This window comes from Chanos chanos, chromosome 6 (assembly GCF_902362185.1).
Source record: "Chanos chanos chromosome 6, fChaCha1.1, whole genome shotgun sequence".
In the NCBI taxonomy this organism is placed as follows: domain Eukaryota; kingdom Metazoa; phylum Chordata; class Actinopteri; order Gonorynchiformes; family Chanidae; genus Chanos; species Chanos chanos.
The window spans coordinates 34,328,044-34,348,188 of record NC_044500.1 but is presented as its reverse complement, the minus strand read 5'-3'; the positions used below and the strand labels follow the sequence as shown (position 1 = coordinate 34,348,188).

Genomic DNA, 20,145 nt, shown 5'->3' with positions numbered 1-20,145 from the left:
CCATTGTTTGTAGGAACTACAGTGGCTAAATCTAAGAAAGGGCTGGGGGGGAAGCCATTTGGAAATATGAGGCCCTTTAAGTCTGGCAAGGGGAACGCAGGTGTCTCATTAGACATGAAATGTGCCATTGATTTGAATCCCAGGCGTTTTTTTTTTTTTTTTGCACTCTCCCGCTGCAACCTCTGTAATCGATAGCTGGGGCGCTCACTGTCGCACTTCTCCTCACGAGCCTTCACATGAGGAGTGTAATTAAATCCTGCCGCTGCACACGGCTGCCGGAGTTGTCTGGCCCTGTCAGCGCCTCCACATAATCAAGTGACCTGAGAGAGCGGTCATACAGCCAGCCTCTGCAGACCAGTCCCTCACCGCTGGCCCTCTGTGGGCTGGGGGTATACTGCAGGTGGAAGACTGTCAAACACACACAGACAACCCATCCTTCTTTTTCTCTTCGGATCTCTCTCACTCTCTCTCTCTCTCTCTTTGCTTCTCTCTTTTTCTCTCTGTTTCTGTCCCTTCCTCTCACTCTCTCTCTCTCTCTCCCTCTTAGAGTGCAGTTGGGTAACCTTTGAGATTTAATAGGATCTTCAACACAAACAGGCACAGACATCTGTCATCAGCACAGTGCGATCAATAGCGGGCCCATCTGAATACAAAGGGATGCAGTAAGCCCCTGAACCGCAGGCTTCACAGGGAGCCCGGTTTCTATGGTGATGTCTGCTCCAGTGTGCAGGTTTGCGCCATCACTGAAGCCAAAATTGGCCACAGCCCCAGAGGTGAATGTGCTGAGTTGTAATCCAGCATAATCCAGTTGGTGTGGTGGGATTGGTTTTCACACTCAGACACGGTAATCCACAGTTTCTGTGCCAGACAAACATAGACAGGGCAAGGAGGAGGGGATGGGGGGAAAACTACAGCCAAGATGGGTCTATCCAGGTCCAGTCAGGGTTCCCAGCCTAAGAACAGAACTAACCTGAAGGAAGCCTAATTTGAATGAATGCTGTGTATTTATGTTCATGCCAATCTGATCAATTCAGGGAAAGGCTCATTCTCCTGCCTGTTAATGTCTCTCATCTCCCATCACTTGCAGAGAAGACTTATTTTTATTACAGTTCATATAATGATAATAGCAGTAATTCTAGCCACGCGAACACAAAACAAGGATGGCACATGTTCTTGTCAGGCCTGATTCAGACACCAGCACTTGAGCTAGAGAGCAGAGGGAAGCTGAGGCTTTTGGTGTGTCTGTCCAAGACGAAGGGATCAGAAAAAGACCCATGCATTTCCTGGAAGGCCATTCTGTTCCATCAATAAATTAGGACAGTTAGGGCTTCAGGAGATGAAAAATGAGTCCATTCGGAAGTGAACCTGGGGAGCGTGAGCTATGATTTGGGCAAGGCGCCCCACAGAGTGACATCACAGGGGAGCAGAGCCATGACGACATATACGCAGGTCTATAAATAGCTTGCGCAGATTAGGGGCGGCCACTGCGCTCTGAGTGACATGCCAGAAAGCACTGGAGCCAACACACGCTGGAGTCTAGGAAATGGTGATTAAAGTGACGGCTTACTGTTGCATAACCAAAGCGTGCGTGCGTGTGTTCACAAGCGTGTTTCTCTACAAGGGTCACAACAGAGAGAGGTGGAGATAGAGGAGACTTTTTCCTACAATTATATTGTTCCAACTCTTACAGGAGACTAAGATTTAAGCATTTCTTGGTAATTCATTTCCCTATGTTTATTATTTAATAAGTAGCCGTGTGCGCTACATAGATACTGCCATGAAGCTATGGTCAATGGTTAAGCCATAGATCAATTATCATTTTGAAGCCTGCACCCTCGCTTCTCTGTAGGTTTGTGAGTGTGGTTTTAATTTTATGTTATCTGGGTTATCTATTCTTTTGTTTTCCCCCAAGCAAAGCTTAATGGAGTTTCTTTTCCTTTTTTTTTTTTTTTTTTTTTAAACTTTTTTTTGTTGTTGTTGTTAAGCTCACCTCTGATTCCAATCTCCTGATCCTGCTTTGTCTAATTGAAACTGTGGGGACCAGAATAATCTGTGTAGATTGATGACAGCATTCTTAACATGTTTGTGGTCTATCAGAGAGTGAAATGAGATTGCAGAGGCTGTCCCTCTGTTATTCCTCACTATCTCCGAGTGAGAGAGATAAACCCATCTACAGAGGCCCTAAAGGGTGTTCGGCTCATGGCAAAATCCTTAATTAATTTAAAGTGTCTTCACAGTTTCTATTCAACGTGCATGCTTGGGTTAATCCATTAGATAGAGCAGGGGCATAACACCCCCCTCTGTGAGGGCTTCTTTTGTGAAATATTTTGATATTTCAGTCAAAACTTAATACACCTGAAAATAGTATTCAGTGGCTCCCCTAGATTTTAATTAACTGAGTCAGGTGTTCTGTGCGGTGGCAATACCAAAGGCTGCATACCCTGAGGCTCTCCAGGAGGAGGGCTGTCTTTCACTGCTGTTGAAGCAGTAAAGTTAGAACAAGGCTGGAGATGAAGATATATGAGAAAGCAGCAGTGTCAGTACCTGGGGCTGCAGTGCTTCCAGGGCGCTTGGCTCCACTATGCTGGAAGAGTGTTTCCTTGCTCTGGGAGCTCTCCTGACCCACCTCCACTACCTGGACCTGGAGAAGAGGGGCACTCCATTTCATGGTATACTTTGGACCCACAGGAACCAAACTGCTGATATCAGGGGGCCCCCTGGTGGCAGAAAGAGGAAAATCTCAGTTCAAATCTACCCTCCCACCATACCTTTCCCATAACCCACTGTGAGGTTGAACAATGTGGTGACATTCTTTTAGATGTCATGGAATGAACAAGAGGGAAAATTAGATTCCATCTGATCAGTTCTGTTCACTGGGAAACTAGGAATCATGGCTGTCTTAAAGGTTCATTGGTATTCATGTATTCCTGTAATAATGCACAATCAAGGTTCTGATCACTCGGTTGATATTTTTAAAGGGCAGGCAAAGCCAGCTTCAAGAGAATCAAGCTGAACAGTGCGTAAAGAACCAGTTTCAGTGAAGACTGAAAAACACGGTTTTGCAGACAGAAAAAAAGGTTTCTGCTGCCTACCTTCACGTTGCTATGATATGATCAATGATGCTGTCTTAGGTAATCTATTCTAAGAGCTATGGAAGAGTCTTTTATGTCAGTGATCCACGGAAATAATTCTGACTTCAGTAGCTAAACATCCTGCCATTTTGTTCAGAGATAATAAAGGCCATTTAACCACACAGTTCCTCCAAGCCATGTTAGCAATTATATAAACGCTGGACTAGTCTTTTTTTATTTATTTATTTATTTTTGTGATAACGTGTCTTTAATGTTTCAGAAGCATTCGCGTAGCGTTTAGATTCCCTGATGAACCAGCGTCTATCCTTGCAGCACAGCGTGTGGTGAGGAGGGAGAAGCTGACCTTGGCTGGAGAACTCACTTGACGTTGATGTTGGCACAGATGAGCATGTCACTGAAGAGGAAGAGTTTGCGCTCCTTAGACTTCAGGACCTGTCCTCGGTCTCCATACACTGTCTCTATCAGTGTCTCACATTGCACCAGTGTGCTCTGTTCTGAGTTCAGCAGCTGCAAACGAGACATGGGGTTGCACAACAGTCAGGATTATGCTAACAGACAGCATGACTGCCACAGCTAACAGCTAGACTCAGAAACGACTTCCGAAAATGTTTTTAAAATTTTCTTGTAATTCTGTCCAGCCTTATATGAAGTCGTCTCTTGATTATTATGAAAAACAAAAGACATGTTGTGCTTTACGTTGGTCTCAGAATGCCTTGCATACACAAGAGGGCGTTTGTCAAGGTCGATATCCTGATCAATCAGTCTTGGGCAAACCACTGCATTCTCTTTCTGCCATGTGAATAAAAAGGACCAATCTTCTCTCTCAGCAAAACATACTTTTATCTTGCAGGACAGGTAAGCACAACAACATAAAGAGTGACGTATCCAGCATAGGCAGGAATTTACAACATTTTGACACAGCATATGCCAACTGACACGATCTCAGAGATCGACAAACCATTTTCAGTGCTTGTGATTTTGTGTCAACGCTTTTTAAAAGGCTGATGTCTGAGCAGCATTCTTTGTTCTTAATTCAATGTATCCAATGTTTTGATAAGCAAACTGTCTCAAAGTTGTGTTGATATTAACGTTGCAAAATTGAATGCAATTCAAGTTTAAAAATGTAGGCTACGTTTTTTGTTTTTTTTTTCATTTTTAATGTGAATTTTTATCAACACTCAACAAATGATGGATTTTTTTTTTTTTGACATTCCTAATAAGACTCACTGGCATTGCCATAGACACAGTTTCTCTACGTAGTCAATTAGATACAGAGAAAGAATATAAATCACTTGTATTTGATAAGATGCTCCGTACACCCACTGCCAGTGTAAACAACAGAGTAAACAGAACCAGTCAAACAAAACAGACTAAGTTTATGCATTCATACCAAGCGACACGTGCACACATGCACACACATACACACACACACACACACACACATGCACGCACGCGCGCACACACACACACACACACATAGCAACATTCACTGGCTGAAAGTACATCAGGGAGAGGCATTCATGGTCAGCTTATTTTATGAGAGGGTAGACAGAGGCTGATCATTTCTGTGCACTCTAAACATTCCTCTGGGACTGGCCACATTACATGAACGGCTGAGCAAAAAAAGAGCAAGCAGACAATAAGCTACAGATATGCAATTCAGAATAATTCTCTGTGCTTGTGTACGATCAATCAAAAGACTGCTCCTAGAAATAATGTATCTGTCATCACCCCCTCTACCTCCAGCTTAACATCCCCTCACAGAATGAGAATGATTGCGTCTGTGGGGCACTGGGAACATTGTGTGGCCTTTTGCCGAAATTCACTGGAAAATTAGACGTTCTCTCACGCAGGGCCAGCGCTCACTGATCTGCATTTACATAGCGTTCCCATGAGGCCATGGCAAACACACATCAAGCTTGGAGCAAAAGGAATAGTTCTTTAAAATATGGAGATATTTGTTTGTTTCTACAAGGGAAACGAGACACTAAGTGAGAGTGAGTTTATGTGCAGTGTGGGTTTTTTGTTTTTTTTTGTGAATGCTTGAATAAGACATGAAGAACAAGAGACTGCTGAGACTGCTTTGTGACAGTGAAAGACGGGAAATGCATCTGTATTAAAATGTCGGTATGTGTACGAGTGTGTTTGTGTATGAGTGCGCGCGCGTGTGTGTGTGTGTGTGCGTGTGTGTGTGTGAGTCTGGGCGTGTGCATGCATGACTGTGTGACTGAACAAACGAGTGAGTGAGTAAGACAAAGGGAGACAGTGAAATCTCGGCAGATTCCCACACATAGCATTTTATCTTCCTTACTCTCTCTACTCTACTACCTAAGATAGTTTAAGACACAGAATGAATATTTCATTCAGGGCTTATGGTGTAATGGAAGAGACGACTTCCCATTGAAATTCTGCAGTCTCACAGCAGTAAATGGAATTCTGAGCAGAAACAGGGAGTTTGCACAAATCAGCTCATTTTGGTGCCCGGGAAATGGCACCAACACAAGCCGAGGGAAAGAGAGGGGGAGAGAGAGACAGAGAGAGAGTGTGTGTGTGTGTGTGTGTGAGTGAGAAAAAGAGAGAGGGAAAAAGTGAGAGAGTCCTCGCAGTTTCCAATTAAATGTCTCATTTACTCCCTAATTCCTCTTATTCAAAAATGCATTTGTTCAGATTTGCAGCAGCTGGATTGTAATATCAGTGTAGTAATGGAATAGGAACAACCCTGCCATTGCATTTAGGCCCCTGTTCAGGAGCGATAATGGGCCATCACTTGTGGGTGATGATTGCTTAAAAAACGCTGGGCCGCACTAATGTGAAATGGCTGGGCTATTTCGGGATTGGCTAAAATGTAGCTATGTTTGGCTCATTTTGATAACAGAAGGTGTAGGGAGGGAGAGGGCTATCCTATGAAGGTGCAGGTTTGTTGGGAGAGTTGATAGGTTCAGTAAAATGATGAATTTAGAGAAAGAGGCATGTTTCTGAAGAGGTATGCGGAGGGGTGTTGGTGAAACAGAGGGTTTAATAAATAGGGTTGAATAAATAAAGGGGTGAAGGATAAATAAATTAAACTTGTCATGCAGATGCAGGAGCCATATTTGACTGTTTTATTACAAATTTATAGTTTAACTTTCTTTCTGTTTAGAGTAATAAAGTAACTGAAGCAAAGTAAACGGCATTTGTTGTTCATTTGTGCACTGGTCTTGAGATATTTCTAATATGTTATGGACTTCGGTCATAGCAGATGCGTGACAAGTTACGTATATCAAATATGTAAATATACACTTTGCATTGTTGTCAGTCATATTTGGCTCTGTAATACAATGATTTAAATGGTTTTGGAATAGAGCCTATAATTAAGATATAATTTATCTGTTTTACTGCCTTGGTAACTTACTGTAAAGGAGAGTATTTAAAAGTAATTGTCATTTACAGAAACATTACATGTAGTTGGTCACCCTTGGTGAGGTGAGGTTTTATAATCATTTGCTATGTTAGAAGTGGGCATGTGTGTGTGTGTGTGTGTGTGTGTGTGTGTGTGTGTGTGTGTGTGTGTGTCACCTTGCTTACGGAGCGGTCACTGACACTGCGGGCCAGCTGCTGTGTCTCAGTGATCTGGTCAGCCACTCTCTTCTGCTCATTCAACCTCTCTGCCAGAGTCTCTAGCTCAGTCAATGCCAACTGCAGAGGCAGCCGGTCCACATGACCCTTAGGAGTGTTTTTCAACATGTCCTGAAAGACACGCATACAGAGAGAGAGAGAGTGAGAGAGAGTTTTAATGAGCAAAATCAACTCTAACTGGTGTCTGAAAAGGTAATGCACTGCCTTTGTATAATTTCAGCTCAGTCCACTCAGGCAGACTGATCAAAAGAACCTCCTCAGCTTAATCAGATTAGCAGTGTCAGATAATGTAACTGTGCCTCAAGATCACGACGTACAGACATGAGTGTGCTGTAGAAAATAAAACAACCAAACCTAAACCCAAATCCTAGAATCCTTTCATAAAAAAGAGCATTTGATATCAGTGCATACGTGTGTGTGTGTGTGTCGGAGGTGGTTAAGCAAAGAAGTGGAAGTAGTTCATTAGTATAATTTAGTAGTACACTAGGGACTTGTGCTCTGAGTTTCAGCAATATCACCAACTTTCACTTTTTACCCAGCTACATCTATACAGAAATTGTATAATTTTTACTCCAGGACATTTCTGCTGACAACTGTTGTTACTTATTGCATCTAAACGAATTCGCACGGTCAATCATAAGGCATTCTTTTTTAATTCAATTCCGTTATATCAAGCGGTAACCGACTGAACTTGTTGCGGCTGAACCTAACTGCCGTGGACGTACACTAACAGGTACGAGATCGTATGCGTTCGTGTACTTGTACAGGTAGGCGTAGCTTACCCATAGTTTCAATGGCATATATATTCATCATCGTAGGTGTGGGTACCTCAGCTGGTGAATGTCGAAGTGGTGTAGCTAACGTTAGCTACTGCAAGCCAATGTACCCTGAAAATTGTATCTTTCGAAAGACAAGCTGAGTGTGTCTGCATTATGTTAAGAAGAAGTTAGCAGTTGCTTTTTAATGCATTCGTTATGACTAAAACATTGGTTCCAATCGTCTTGCGATCGCTTACCGTTTATCGATGTCGAGCAGTAAAATAAACAACAGTTTGGTTGGTTTCAACGTTTAACACTGATGATACGCTGTAGAGTGCTGACAGTGCTTTATTAGGCTGTTGTAAGCTATGATTTTATCATGTAGCCTACTGTTGAAAGCGTCAGTACATTAAAGGCCTGATACTTTAAGACTTCGAGTTAAGTTGTTTCTTAATGGGTAAATTGCACTCTTCCTAAAGTCATTCCCACTCTCTTATGGTTGTAGTTTTACTTTATCTCAAGTATAATGTTAGAATAAATTTACTAACTCTGGTGTGTGTGTGTGTGTGCGCGCGCATCCGTCTGTCTGTTCAAGTGAGCGAGAAAAATACAGAGAGGAAGAGTTTCTCTTGATCCATGTTTGTGTGTATCTGTATATTTCGGTCTCTTTTCAGAGCTTTGGATTTGATGTGGTCTTATTTGTGATTAAGTAGAGGTTCTGCACCACTATGAAGTCTTTTGGGAAAATTCCGTATTCAGATGTATAACTTATCTTTAAAATTCATGGATAATCGATGCCTACTGAGGTATGAAATGAAGTACTGCAGCTTCAGTATAACAAAGTTTAAATCAAAACTCTTTGGCTCTGTACGAAAACCAAAAAAAAAAAAAAAAAAAAAAAGACAGAATGGCTCACTGGGGTGATATCCTGACATTTCCCTGTCATCAGAGACCTCTACCAGAGTAGGTCAGTGTGATATTTCTTACGTAAATCTGTTTTTCTCCTTGACATTTAGCCTGTGATGTGTCATTGACGCTTTTCTGCTGTGATATGAGTAAAGGACAGCAGTAGATTGTTTATTCTGTGAGTGTGTGTGTGTGTGTGTCTGTGTGTGTGTGTGCGTGTGTGTGTGCATGCTCATTTCCTATAGTCACTTTATTACACATTGTATCTGAATGTAGTAGGCTATAATATAATATAATATAATATAATATAATATAATATAATATAATTAATGTACCCAGAGCAAAAGTGGGAGTATTTTCTAATATCCTTCCTTTAGAAGTAGAGAGTGAAGGTTGAAGTAACTTGTCAGTTTATGATCAACTATATAATCACTGCAATGCTGATAACTTTGCTAATAAAGCTGTAGCAGATGGTGCTTAGGAAAACAGTAGACAGGAGATTAAAGGTTACACACCTGCAGGAGGAGAATGAACTGGGGAAATCTTTGAATGGGCTTCACCATCAGCCCATAGAGTGTGATGCGGTCCGCACTGGATGCTTGTTTCTTCTGTGGACAGAAAGAGAGAGAGAGAGAAAGAGATTTACATTTCAGATACACTCCACTCCACTGCAGGAAGTCAGATACAGAGACAGAGAGACAGAGTACAGAGTCAGTTCCATACTGAGAGTGGAAGGATCTTGGCACTCCAGGGAACCTGAGTGTGTGGGTGGAGGTTACTATTATGGTATTGATTCTCTCAGCTTTGCCAGGACATGTTGGCCATCATTAGATACTGCAACTTCAGAGAGTAGATGTACACATGAGCGCTAAACTAACTTCAAACATGAACTACAACAAAAACAAAAGTGCGATGCAGCACACCATAATTAACAAGGTCATTTTCAAAGTTTAATTTCAAAAACGCCACCGTAGCCTAATTCATACGTGAACATTTACAGTTATCTTGATTCATACCTTAAACATAAAATATTATCCAAAAAAAAAAGCATTGTTTTGTATTACCTAAACATTGCTGTGTTTAGAATATACCAAAAAATGGATGTCCCCGGGAGACTGCTCTAAAGTGAAACAAGGCGTTTAAAAGAAGAGACAAGCTAGCAGTGAAGCTCGGTAAACTGGAGGACAGCATAGCCTTTGCGGTAATTGAAGGTCAATGGCACCGGAGCAGTGGAGTGGATGAGGAACAACCCTGAGCAGACAGCTGTCTACAGCTTACCTTGAGGAAGTCCAGGAAAGCTGGTTTGGACATGCAGGCTTTCTTAATGAGGGCCATGGCATTGGTGAAGTTATTGACGTAATCGCTATATACATCCAGCACCATGGACTTTGAGAACTAAAAAAAAAAAAAGGGCATTACTGAAGATAATCACCATACACTGTGTATAATAATGGTTTTAGCAATGTTTATGTCAGCTTTCAAAACCAGCAAACTGTTAAAAATCTCATGTAAAATATTAATGACAGTGCTCTGGAAGGTTGTCTGATCCCTTGACTGAGGAATCTACAGGTGACTGCATTTCAGGGAGAGAAAATTAATGGTAATTTTCGTGAGGTACTTTGAAACTTAATGTGTTTACTGTCCCATGCACCTAAACACTCTCCATAACCCATTAGAGTTAGGCCCACTGAGAGGGAAGAAAATGGCACCCCTCCATTCATTCTACTATGATTAAACATAAACAGACCTGCTGACAGCAGCACTTGGAGGAGTGCAGAGGAAATTAACAAGTCATAAATAGACATTAACTCCTGCTTCTCTATCCCTCAGCCCTACTCCACTGCCGCTTGACAATGAAATAAAGAGTGTGAGAGAGAGAGTCAGAGAGAGAGAGAGAGAGAGAGAGAGGGGGAGAGGTGGGGGGGGAAACAGTAGTTTCAAATCAGCTCTGCTCTCTCTTTGTAGTCAGTAGTCTTGGATGGGTAGTCTGGCCAATCAATGGAATTCCACAATGAAGAGGGGACAGAAGTGTCAAAATGTGGTCTTTCAACTGATAAATAATGAGTAGGCTTTCTGCCCGAGCCCAGTGTGAGGGATCACAGCAGTGCACTTATTCATTAATGCATTAGCCACAATACTAAAGCTTCCAGTTAATTCCATGTTGAAAACATGCCCATCATTGCTGACAGCATGTCGCAGTGCTTTTGAAGTGTAACACTATGAGCTGCTGTCAGTACAGTAAACATCTCACCACCCTATTACAGCCCTACAGACTCATCACACATCCCGTCCAAGAGTTCACTCACAGAAGCCACGAAGAGGTCGCCAATCTTCTCGCTGACGTCCCACTCAGCCACACGGGATGCCAGCGCGATTTGGAACATAGAATGACACTGCGTGATCTCACGCAGGCGGAAGAAAATAGGCCGGATCTTTCTTGGGCTCAGGATACGAGGCTCTGCCTCCAGCAGGGGGCGCTGGTACTCCTAAGCAAGGACGTCAAAAGGAAATGGGAAGCCTTACATTAGATCGTGACTGTGTTGAGAGAGCAAACAATTTTTTTTCTTTTTTTCAGTGTGTTTTATTCAGCCCTACCCTTTGATTTAATTTAGCATTCACACTGGCTTCAAGAGCACCTTCACAGCAGATCAGGGTTAAATATGTCGAATAAATTTGAATAGTTAATGTGAAAACAATTTAGAATACATGCATTTATGAATATGTCCTTCTTTGTTAACATTCATTTTTTTGTAACCACTTTTTTTTTTAGGTTGAAGCTTCCATTTTTTTCATAACAGTTCATTTCATTTGTCTTCTGTGAATTCAAGAAACCACAGTAGCAGGTCAACCCAGTGATCCAACCTCTCCTGTTTCTTTAATGAGAAGAGCGTAATGACAGCTCAACAAATCGCTCAACAAATCTTCAACAATTCAAGTGTTAGAGTACACATAATGGATTCCCTCTGAGATGAATCAATGACCTGTGTCTTTATGCAGATCTAAGCCTGCTGATCACACTGACGCAACATACAGCAAACGCATAATGTAATAATTCCCCTTCTCCGTGTTGGCCCACCAAGGTTCTTTGATCATTGCTCTGATATGTGGCTTTCAATGGTCTAAGCCTAAGAGAATAAAATGAAGGAAAGAAAGGTTACGTCAGAGTGTACAATATGGGATTTTTTTGCGTGGGAGAAAAAAGAATATATATTCTATTTCTCTTTGGAATCAAAGCAAGATGTGGCTCCTGCTGAAGTGGTTAATTCCTTAAGCATCTCTTAATGTGACCTCCTGCAATTATGCTCACATACTGCATTTACACAGCAGCTGAGTGATTCTCATAAATAAAATATGAAGGCTATTCTTCAAAAGCAACAGCACTTGGTACTTGGTAGCTATGCAAAAAATAAAAATAAGTAAATAAATAAGAGGAAAAAGAGAAAGAGAAAAAAACAAAACAAAACAAAAAAGCTCTTTCATCATTTCATCAAGCCATCTTTCCAATCTTCAACATGCTGTGGTAAATGAATCATGGAGACAGAGAACCTCAGGCTCATAAAGAGACAAAATGACTATTTCTTCTTCTATAGGGCTTAGGGAAGCAAAGGGTCTCCACTGAGCTTAATTACCGTCACCCTTTTCATCTTTTCTGTGTCTCACTGTAAGCTTTTATTGGCCTATCTACTTCATTCAGCTTTATCAACAAACACACTTGTTGAGTTGATTAGTTCAGCGACATGTGAAGTTACAATGCAAAAAAACGATTGTGAGAAGTTACAGACAGCGCTTTGATTTCACAAAAAAGGTAGCAGATATTATAGATACAAACTGACACAATTTGTCAGAGTGTAAAACTGTCATTGATATTTGATTCAACATGGGAGAGTAACTCTACCCTCAAAGAGGAGAGATAACAGATGCTTTTCTGCCCACCTCTGACAGAGATCAGAAGTATATGCCACTGAAACCTGCAGGAAAATACAGGCTTCTATTTCAATGGTAGCAACACAGAATGGAGATGTATTTATTGGACTTCCAAGAGGTGATCTTCAAATAAAAATTTCTACTGGCCTCAACACTCATACAAGGCCAAACTAGGATCTGCTATCTCAAAAAGATATTGTGACAATGGATGTCTAAAATAAACAGCAAAGGTACTCAAAGACCCATTGACTTTGCATCAATTCAGAATTCTGACTATTACACTCAAAGCTTATATTGGCAAAGATCTTCAAATGTAATGCAAGCTCACTAAAGCACAGTTGACGTGTGTGTGATGTTTAGCTCCATAGATAGCCAACGTTTGTTTGGTAAACACTTTCACAAACTCAGAGAGACACACTGAAGGCCAACTGACTCACCTGCAGGATTCTTTTTAAGGACTCCAGGTAATTCCTCTCACTCTGGACGATGGATCCTAATATATGGCGACGGATAATCTAAGACAGAAATCATATATTAGGGGATCTCACACATTATAAATTTCAGAATGAGAATGAGAGATGGAGCATGATTCAGAACAGCTCCTTTCACTCACCAAAAGAAAAAAAAGATGGGGTTTCAATTTGAATATGCTTCCAATTTTGTTTGCCAACAGGTCTGTTTTCTGAAATATGCTTATCTATGATTTAAATGAACTAATATACTAAATTAAAGTGGAATTTTAGGTATTAAATGGTTCTCCTTGGCACATTAAAGTAGACCTGCTATATTTTGAGGTCTCTCTTTTTGTTTAGGTCAATTTTTCTTTAAACCAAATGTTTTTGTTTTTGTTGTTATTGTTGTCATTGTCGTTGTTGTTGTTGTTGTTCGTGATTTGTGATTATATTTCTTTTATATCATTATATCTTAATGTGGGTTTATATTTATGAATTTTAGGTTTAATGCACTGCCAGCAATCTTCTACTTTCTCAATCATATAGGATAGAAGATAAGATGATGTTCATAGAAGAACATCATTTTACTATTTCATTACAATTTGAACGCTAATCTTCATCCTCCTCAGAATAATCAGGTAATTGACAAAATCTAAATGTGATTTCTATCAGATGTTACACCACAGGTGGAGACCTTGATTAGTTGTACACCAAATGCTTACTGTATGAATGGCAGCAAATGTATCAAATAAATATGTCTAAAAATGGAAACCTTGGTGTAGGGCCATCTGACTGCAGATGATACAGTGACACAGAGCAAGATTAGTGTCCTTGTTATGTGAATTGTTCCTCTTGTCATGTCTTAATGTGCTCTGATGTGGGACAATCCAGACATCCATTCATTACCTTTCAGAGCATTAGTTCCATTTAAAATGAAAATCTTTTGACTGGCCTTCCCTTAATTTGTTTATACATTCACATTCTCTCTGTCTCTTTCTTATCTGTACAGATTGTCTTCCACACATGCACAAGCATATCTCCGTACCTGTTGGCTGCTGAGTCCATCTGGCATTGGTCCAAGCTCTGCAGGTGGATGTTTTGATTCTGACACAGTCACATCCAGATACCCTGCATCATCCTCTGCATCCTCTGCAGTGACACACACACACACACACATACAGGCATGCACACACACGCACACGGACACGCACACGCACACGCACACGGGCACACAAACACAAACACATTCGTTGAAACCTCTTATACTCTGGCACTACAAAGCACATCCAAATTCTCAGATCTTACTGCTCCAAAGACACAGGCCTATTCTCAGAATGGGGTAGAGACACGCTGAAACACTGCAGCGGCCCCGCAGCAGCACAAAAACAGATCACACTATGTTACAGCCAAACACTTTCAACACACCCACAAAGAAAGACTGTCAACAAATTTCATACTTTATAAAGAACTCCTAAACCAAGAAATACTCAAACAAGTTTTGCAAGAGCTCAAGTTAATGACTAAGGAGAGGAAATAACAACACTGCATCAAAACACTTAGCCATATCTTCAGGTCCGCCATTAAAAGCTAAAAATAGGTGGCCTATTTACCTCTCCTTGATGAGTTTTTTTTTTTCTTTCTTTCTTGTTATCTGTCATTTCAAAAAAGAAGGTTGGCAATCTCTGTTAGCCGACAGTATTCTGCATGCAGTGGTGTCTTGGGGCACACATCTCCGATGTGAAATTTGCGTCTCATTTTTCTCATACATCAAACGTCTCTGTTAGCTCCTCCACCCATTTTTAATCAAAGTCAGTCAGCTTGACTTATCCCAGTCACTTTATTTCAAATATCTTACATCATCTAAACACTTTCCCCTTTCCCCCTCTTTTTCCCCTCTTTCTCTTTCTTTAAGAGAAGGATTCGAAAAAAAAAAACAGAGACAGACATCAATCTCTTCCAGATTCGCATCCGCCATCATTTCATAAAATTTATTAAGTAATTCAATGAACTAGCCTCTCGTTCTCGTTGAGGAAGCCAAGCAATCCAAAAAATTGTTTCAGTAACCTCCAGAAGAGGCTATTTTGTCTCGAGAGGGGATCAAAAGGGTGGAACAATCTGCTTGAAAAAATAAATAAATAAATAACTCCGGATTACCTGAGTGGTCTTTCCTGTGAAGGAAGGAGACTTTCCTCATGACAGCTATTTTGGTCTTCTCCAGGCCATCTTTTGTCCCACTGCGAGCTGCTCTCATCAGCTGGTGCACCTGTTGGGTGGAGGACAAGAGATGAACAGAGACACCGCACGGTTCCTTACACCCTCAGTCCAGGTACACGACCCCCCTCTGGTCATTACTGACCAGAGAAGGTCAACCATCACACGTTCCTCAGCGTTAGATCCAGCTCCAGCTGTGTGCTTCAATCTGTGTGCCATTTACGAAAATGTTTTGAATGTTCTCACTGGGCAGCGACAGGCTTTGATTTGACACAGCTCATCTGACAAGACCACAAGCCCCACCCTAAATTCCAGTAAAGGCCTTTAGAGACGCAGGGAGGCTCAAACCACAGTGATATTTTTATATACTTGTGGGGAGTTTCTTCTTCCCATTTCATGAAACCAGGTCATTACTTGAGAGTAATTGAAGATGTCCCTGAATCAGTGGAGATGTGTAATTGGCTTTATTCATGCACAGATCCCGCCGATCCCTGTAACTTGTGTTTATAGACAGAAAACACAATAGTAAAAGGTGAGCATGACACAGAGAGAGAAAGAGAGAGAGAGAAATAGAGAGACAGAGAGAGAGAGAGAGAGATAGAGAGAGAGAGATAGAGAGAGGTAGAGAGAGAGAGAGAGAGAGCGAGAGAGATTGGGCTATCATATGATGGTAATCTACTGAGTCCCATGAAAAAGCTCACTCTTGCCCATTGTCTGTATACCTGTTGTTTGCCCCCCAGCCTCATGGCCAGTTCCCTCTTGGTCCTGGCACAACGTTCCCTCAGCCGTCGCACGTCGGGGGAGAGCTACAGGTATCATCACAGCAGCGACACAGATGTGGAGACAGGTGTGTGTGGGGAGGGTTCACAGAGCAGCACGGAGAACAAGATACGACAGGAGAGGAAGAACAGAGACCGGAGCAAAGGAGGGGAAACAGAGGGATGAGGGAGGGTAGAATCAGCATAGACACTAGGAGGAACAACCACAAGGCACATGAGGGAGCGTGACTGAAGCTAACAGCTTAGCTTTGGTTTTAAGCTCAAGCAGCACAGAGCAGGAGACTGAGGAGGAAATAGCATTCTCAGGAGGGGTCTCTGTGCCCTTTCTCTAATGCTAATTTAAACCAAATATCCCCTTCACTGTATAACAAAGCTATTTTAGATTATAACTGAGCTCCAAATACATCTTTTTAAAGTCTGTTACTAGTAGCTGTTTATCATCGATCCATTCAGATCTTTCGAAAAGCCACACCCTCTTAGACAGTGAAAAAACGATTAATATATGGAGTGATGAATGAAAATGTTAACTGGAAACGCATACGATACGACTGAGGCATAATTACATGGGGAAACTGATTCAGAGTCGTACTGGCGTGAAGCTGTGTTATATTATGCTTGCTGAGAGAGTATTAGGCTGGAGAGAGAATGCAGCAATCCCTTTCTTGCCATAGGCAGATAGTAGGTTCATGCTGGGAAATTAGTTTCCAGGGGACTCTACACCTGAGAAGTGTTTCCACACCACCCTGACCTCATCAGAACGTAAGACAGTGTGTGGAGAATCATACATTCACTGTTCGTTGCAGACATTGTGAGTAATGTCAGCGAGCAAGTGAAGACAAGTGCCGACAATGGACCAGCAAGTCTAGACAGACACTGCCCCCTTCTGGAGAAAAAAGTCAACTGAGCCATGAGAGAACCTGGCAGCTTCTGACGTTGCCCCACTTATTTGAATTGTGTCAGGCAACCGAAATAATATACAAATATCCACATGGAGAAAATTGAAATACTTATCCAGAAATTTGCATTCAATAATGATCAGTGTACATACATAATATGCCAGGGGCTCAAAATTAAAGTGAAGGATTGATAATTAAATGAACATATAATAATGAACAAGAGTGTTGCTTACATTTTGGATACAATGCCTGAAGTTTATACTCTCTCTCTCTCTCTCTCTCTGTCTCTCTCTCTCTCTCACACACACACAGACACACACACATACACACACACACACACAGGCATACCTTGCTGCGGGTGGGGGCTTTTTCAGAATCTGACTGCTCATCGTAGCTCTCAAACTCACTGGAGCTCCAACCATTGTTGGGACCCTGCAGCCCCTCATTTCTCTGTACGTCCTCGTAGATCATGTCACCTGACAAACAACATGACATGTTACTGTGAACACAGCCCCAGAGAAGCACTCAAACAGAGTGCAGACAGATAGACAGTGAGACCCTGCCCAGAGAAGCAGAGACTGATGAGCTGTCCATAAGAGAAGACTCAGCTCAGAGACTAACCTTCTCCTGGAGATAGATCTTCACATGGCACATCATCATAGATCACCTCTGGACTGGCTGTCTGAGTCCCACTGTCAATACTCACTTCACCTGGAAAACAACAAACAATAGGCTTGAAGGCCAGCTGAGACTCTGTGTGTGTGTGTGTGTGTGTGTGTGTGTGTGTGTCCAAGAGACTGATATACTGTAAATATATAATGTATACCGCATGCTTTTAAATGCATTTGCAAAAATTTCAAATCTGTTAAGAGTGTTGACTCTCCATGTAATTTGTGTTGTTTGTGTGTACCCTTTGTTTGATCTATTGGTTTGGCTTGTCTTCCAAGCCAGCAGGATTTGTCATTAACTTCACTCAAAGTCTCTCTGCCCAATTTAGCTTGGTGGGGGTCTATTGATTCTCTTTTAAAATGTGATTTGTCTAGAACGATCTCTCCTCGGCATCAAACCTCAACAATCACTGTTTTCAGTTAACATAATGTGAGGTTGTGCACCGTGCGTTGAGAAATGGATTAGTTGACAAAGCCAAATAAGCCCTTGTCAGGATCCAAGGAAGAGACAAACAGCAATGTGTGGGCTGGCCACATGAAGGAGAGCTTTAGTTCACTGGAATGTTTTTCTTCTAAAAAAGGAAAAAAAAAATATTCTGGGGTATATCAGACCGACAGCTCCAATTATTCAAGCTATCAGACTGATCATCAGCAGCACGGCAGCCTACGCCTTCCTCACACATTAACTCAAACACTCAACCAAAAGATATTTACTTTGATTTCACAAGCAAATATGCATAAGGGAACACAGTGAATCTGGCCAGTGTATTACTGTGACTATTCACTGCTCTGCATTTAAATGTTTGCATTTCACAACGTGAAATAATACAACTTGTCTCTTATCAGAATATGCAACATTAATATTCCGATCAGAGATACAGGGCCAAGCATTTGGTGTCTTGGTACATTTACTATAATCCCTCTGTTAAAAACTAAGTTCACAATCTCCGGTCTTCCCATTTAACATCGAGAACAAATCGTTCTTCAAATAAAAGAGACTCTGCCAAAAAACCTTTGTATTTTGTACACTAAATCTTGTAAGCTTGCATACAGCATGTGACTGAGGTTATTTTAGCAATGATGAACCTTTGAAAAAAAATGGTAACAAAACATTAATCATTCCCTAGTACTATTTACCAATTCAGTGTTGCTCTTAAATTCCTTTAAGTGCAGCGCTAACAATGTTACTTTGACAAGGGGTCCCAATCATGGAAGCTGGTAAGCGAGTAGAGTTTCTGTTAGTACTGTTCAGTGAAGCAGAAGCCAAGCAGCCAGTGAGTCTAGCTTGCTCCTGCCACAAGTCAGACACATCTCTCTTATGCTCCTCAGCCACCTGAAAAGCCCCATTAACCACACAGCCTGTCAGCGCCCAGAGAAAAAGAGCCTGCTAATATGAGAACACTCAACAAGGATTTTCTGCCGAGTGCAGAGGGCAGAGAGAAGAGGATGTCATAGGAAGAGAGTGCTGTGTGGAAGATGTTAAAGATACTTGTAATGGTGAGGTTAACAGTATGATCAGATCGGAAATAAAAAACTGGCTGCTGCCAATTTCAAGTCCTAGACATGGCGCATTTTTTTTTTTTTCTGAAACTTTCATATTAATTAGGTTCTGACTACAGGGTCACCAACAAAAAATGGCAGAACTGCAGATGGTGACAACACCCAAGGCAATTTCAAGAATGTAGCAGTGTGTGACTAACTGTTGAACCAGTTTATTTAATTCATATTGTAACTGTGGTGAAATCGAAAAATGCCCCAGCCCCCCCTCCCCTCTCTCTCTCTCTCTCTCTCTCTCTCTCTCTCTCTCTCTCAATATGCCTGTGTGTGAGTATATATATACACACTCACACACATCTGTATTTGTGTCTGTGTGTGTGTGTGCATGTGCGTGCGCGTGCGTGCGTGTGCATGTGCTCATCAATATTTATCTGTATTATTTACTTTTCTTTAAAGCTGACCTTCAAACCCGCTGAAGGATAAGGAAGATTAGAATGCCCATTTAGAGAAAAGTCTTACACTGTAAAAGGATTAATCGATTTCATACTTTAGACACAGTCAGTAATCTCACTATTTAATAAAAGTCTGAGTTTGACCTCCACAAAGAAGGTGTCAGTTTAATCAATTGAGATTTTGCTGTGAAAGCATAGCCAGTGCAAGGAAAGAATACCTTTATTTTATGAGTGACTCTGGTTGCATTATAAATTGAACTGTGTTTTCCTATCAAAAGGTAATGTGGGGCAATTATTGATCAAGTAGACTATTAGGTGATATGCTTTATCTGAAATAATCTGTTGTGTTCACTTCAAAATAACTTTCCTTTTGTAACATTTCAATTCACCTATGCACTCTTAATAGATCATTAAGGCACCAGAAGCCGGAATGGGATTGCAGGAAATGCTTACTAGGCTGCACAGCCCAGCTGTGATGTTAAGTTGCTCTAAAGAACCCAGTATGTGGAGGCAAAACATTACTTCAAAGTATACAAATTGTAAATCATTTCTAAACACATAAGACTAATAGATATCATGAAATTCTGTGCTTACATCTTCAGTCAGCTCTCATTATGTGGTTTCTGCACAACAGTGCAATCACGTCAAAATATTACTTATAATATTACTACTAATCATCGAATGGCTACGTTTAGTTTTAAGCATATGCATGCTGCAGAAACTGTTAAGTGTCATGCACCCAGTAATAACACAAACTTTTATAGAGCCTTTTACCTGTTTGCTCCAGTGGACTATCTTTGTCTTTTTCGGTCTCCACATTGAGGTTCTCTGAGCCACTCGACTTCTCTGTACATTTCACGTGTCCAGTCGCAACGTGGACCTTCTCTCCTGCTGA

The 20,145-nt window shown here is 41.3% G+C and overlaps 1 protein-coding gene across 1 annotated transcript in view; it reads right to left on the bottom strand.

Annotated features, from left to right (window-relative positions):
• The window catches only part of arhgef10la (Rho guanine nucleotide exchange factor (GEF) 10-like a), a 63,436-nt gene extending 46,385 nt beyond the window's left edge, over positions 1 to 17,051 (bottom strand). The window contains exons 1-8 of the mRNA XM_030776765.1: positions 16,982 to 17,051; positions 14,902 to 15,010; positions 13,793 to 13,896; positions 12,733 to 12,810; positions 10,678 to 10,857; positions 6,648 to 6,818; positions 3,454 to 3,599; positions 2,545 to 2,717 (exon numbers count right to left, since the gene is read on the bottom strand). Of these exons, the coding sequence (XP_030632625.1) occupies positions 2,545 to 2,717; positions 3,454 to 3,599; positions 6,648 to 6,818; positions 10,678 to 10,857; positions 12,733 to 12,810; positions 13,793 to 13,896; positions 14,902 to 14,998 (949 nt within the window). The 5' untranslated portion in view covers positions 14,999 to 15,010; positions 16,982 to 17,051. The remainder of the gene's footprint in view (positions 1 to 2,544; positions 2,718 to 3,453; positions 3,600 to 6,647; positions 6,819 to 10,677; positions 10,858 to 12,732; positions 12,811 to 13,792; positions 13,897 to 14,901; positions 15,011 to 16,981) is intronic.
• Positions 17,052 to 20,145: the final 3,094 nt, after the last annotated feature.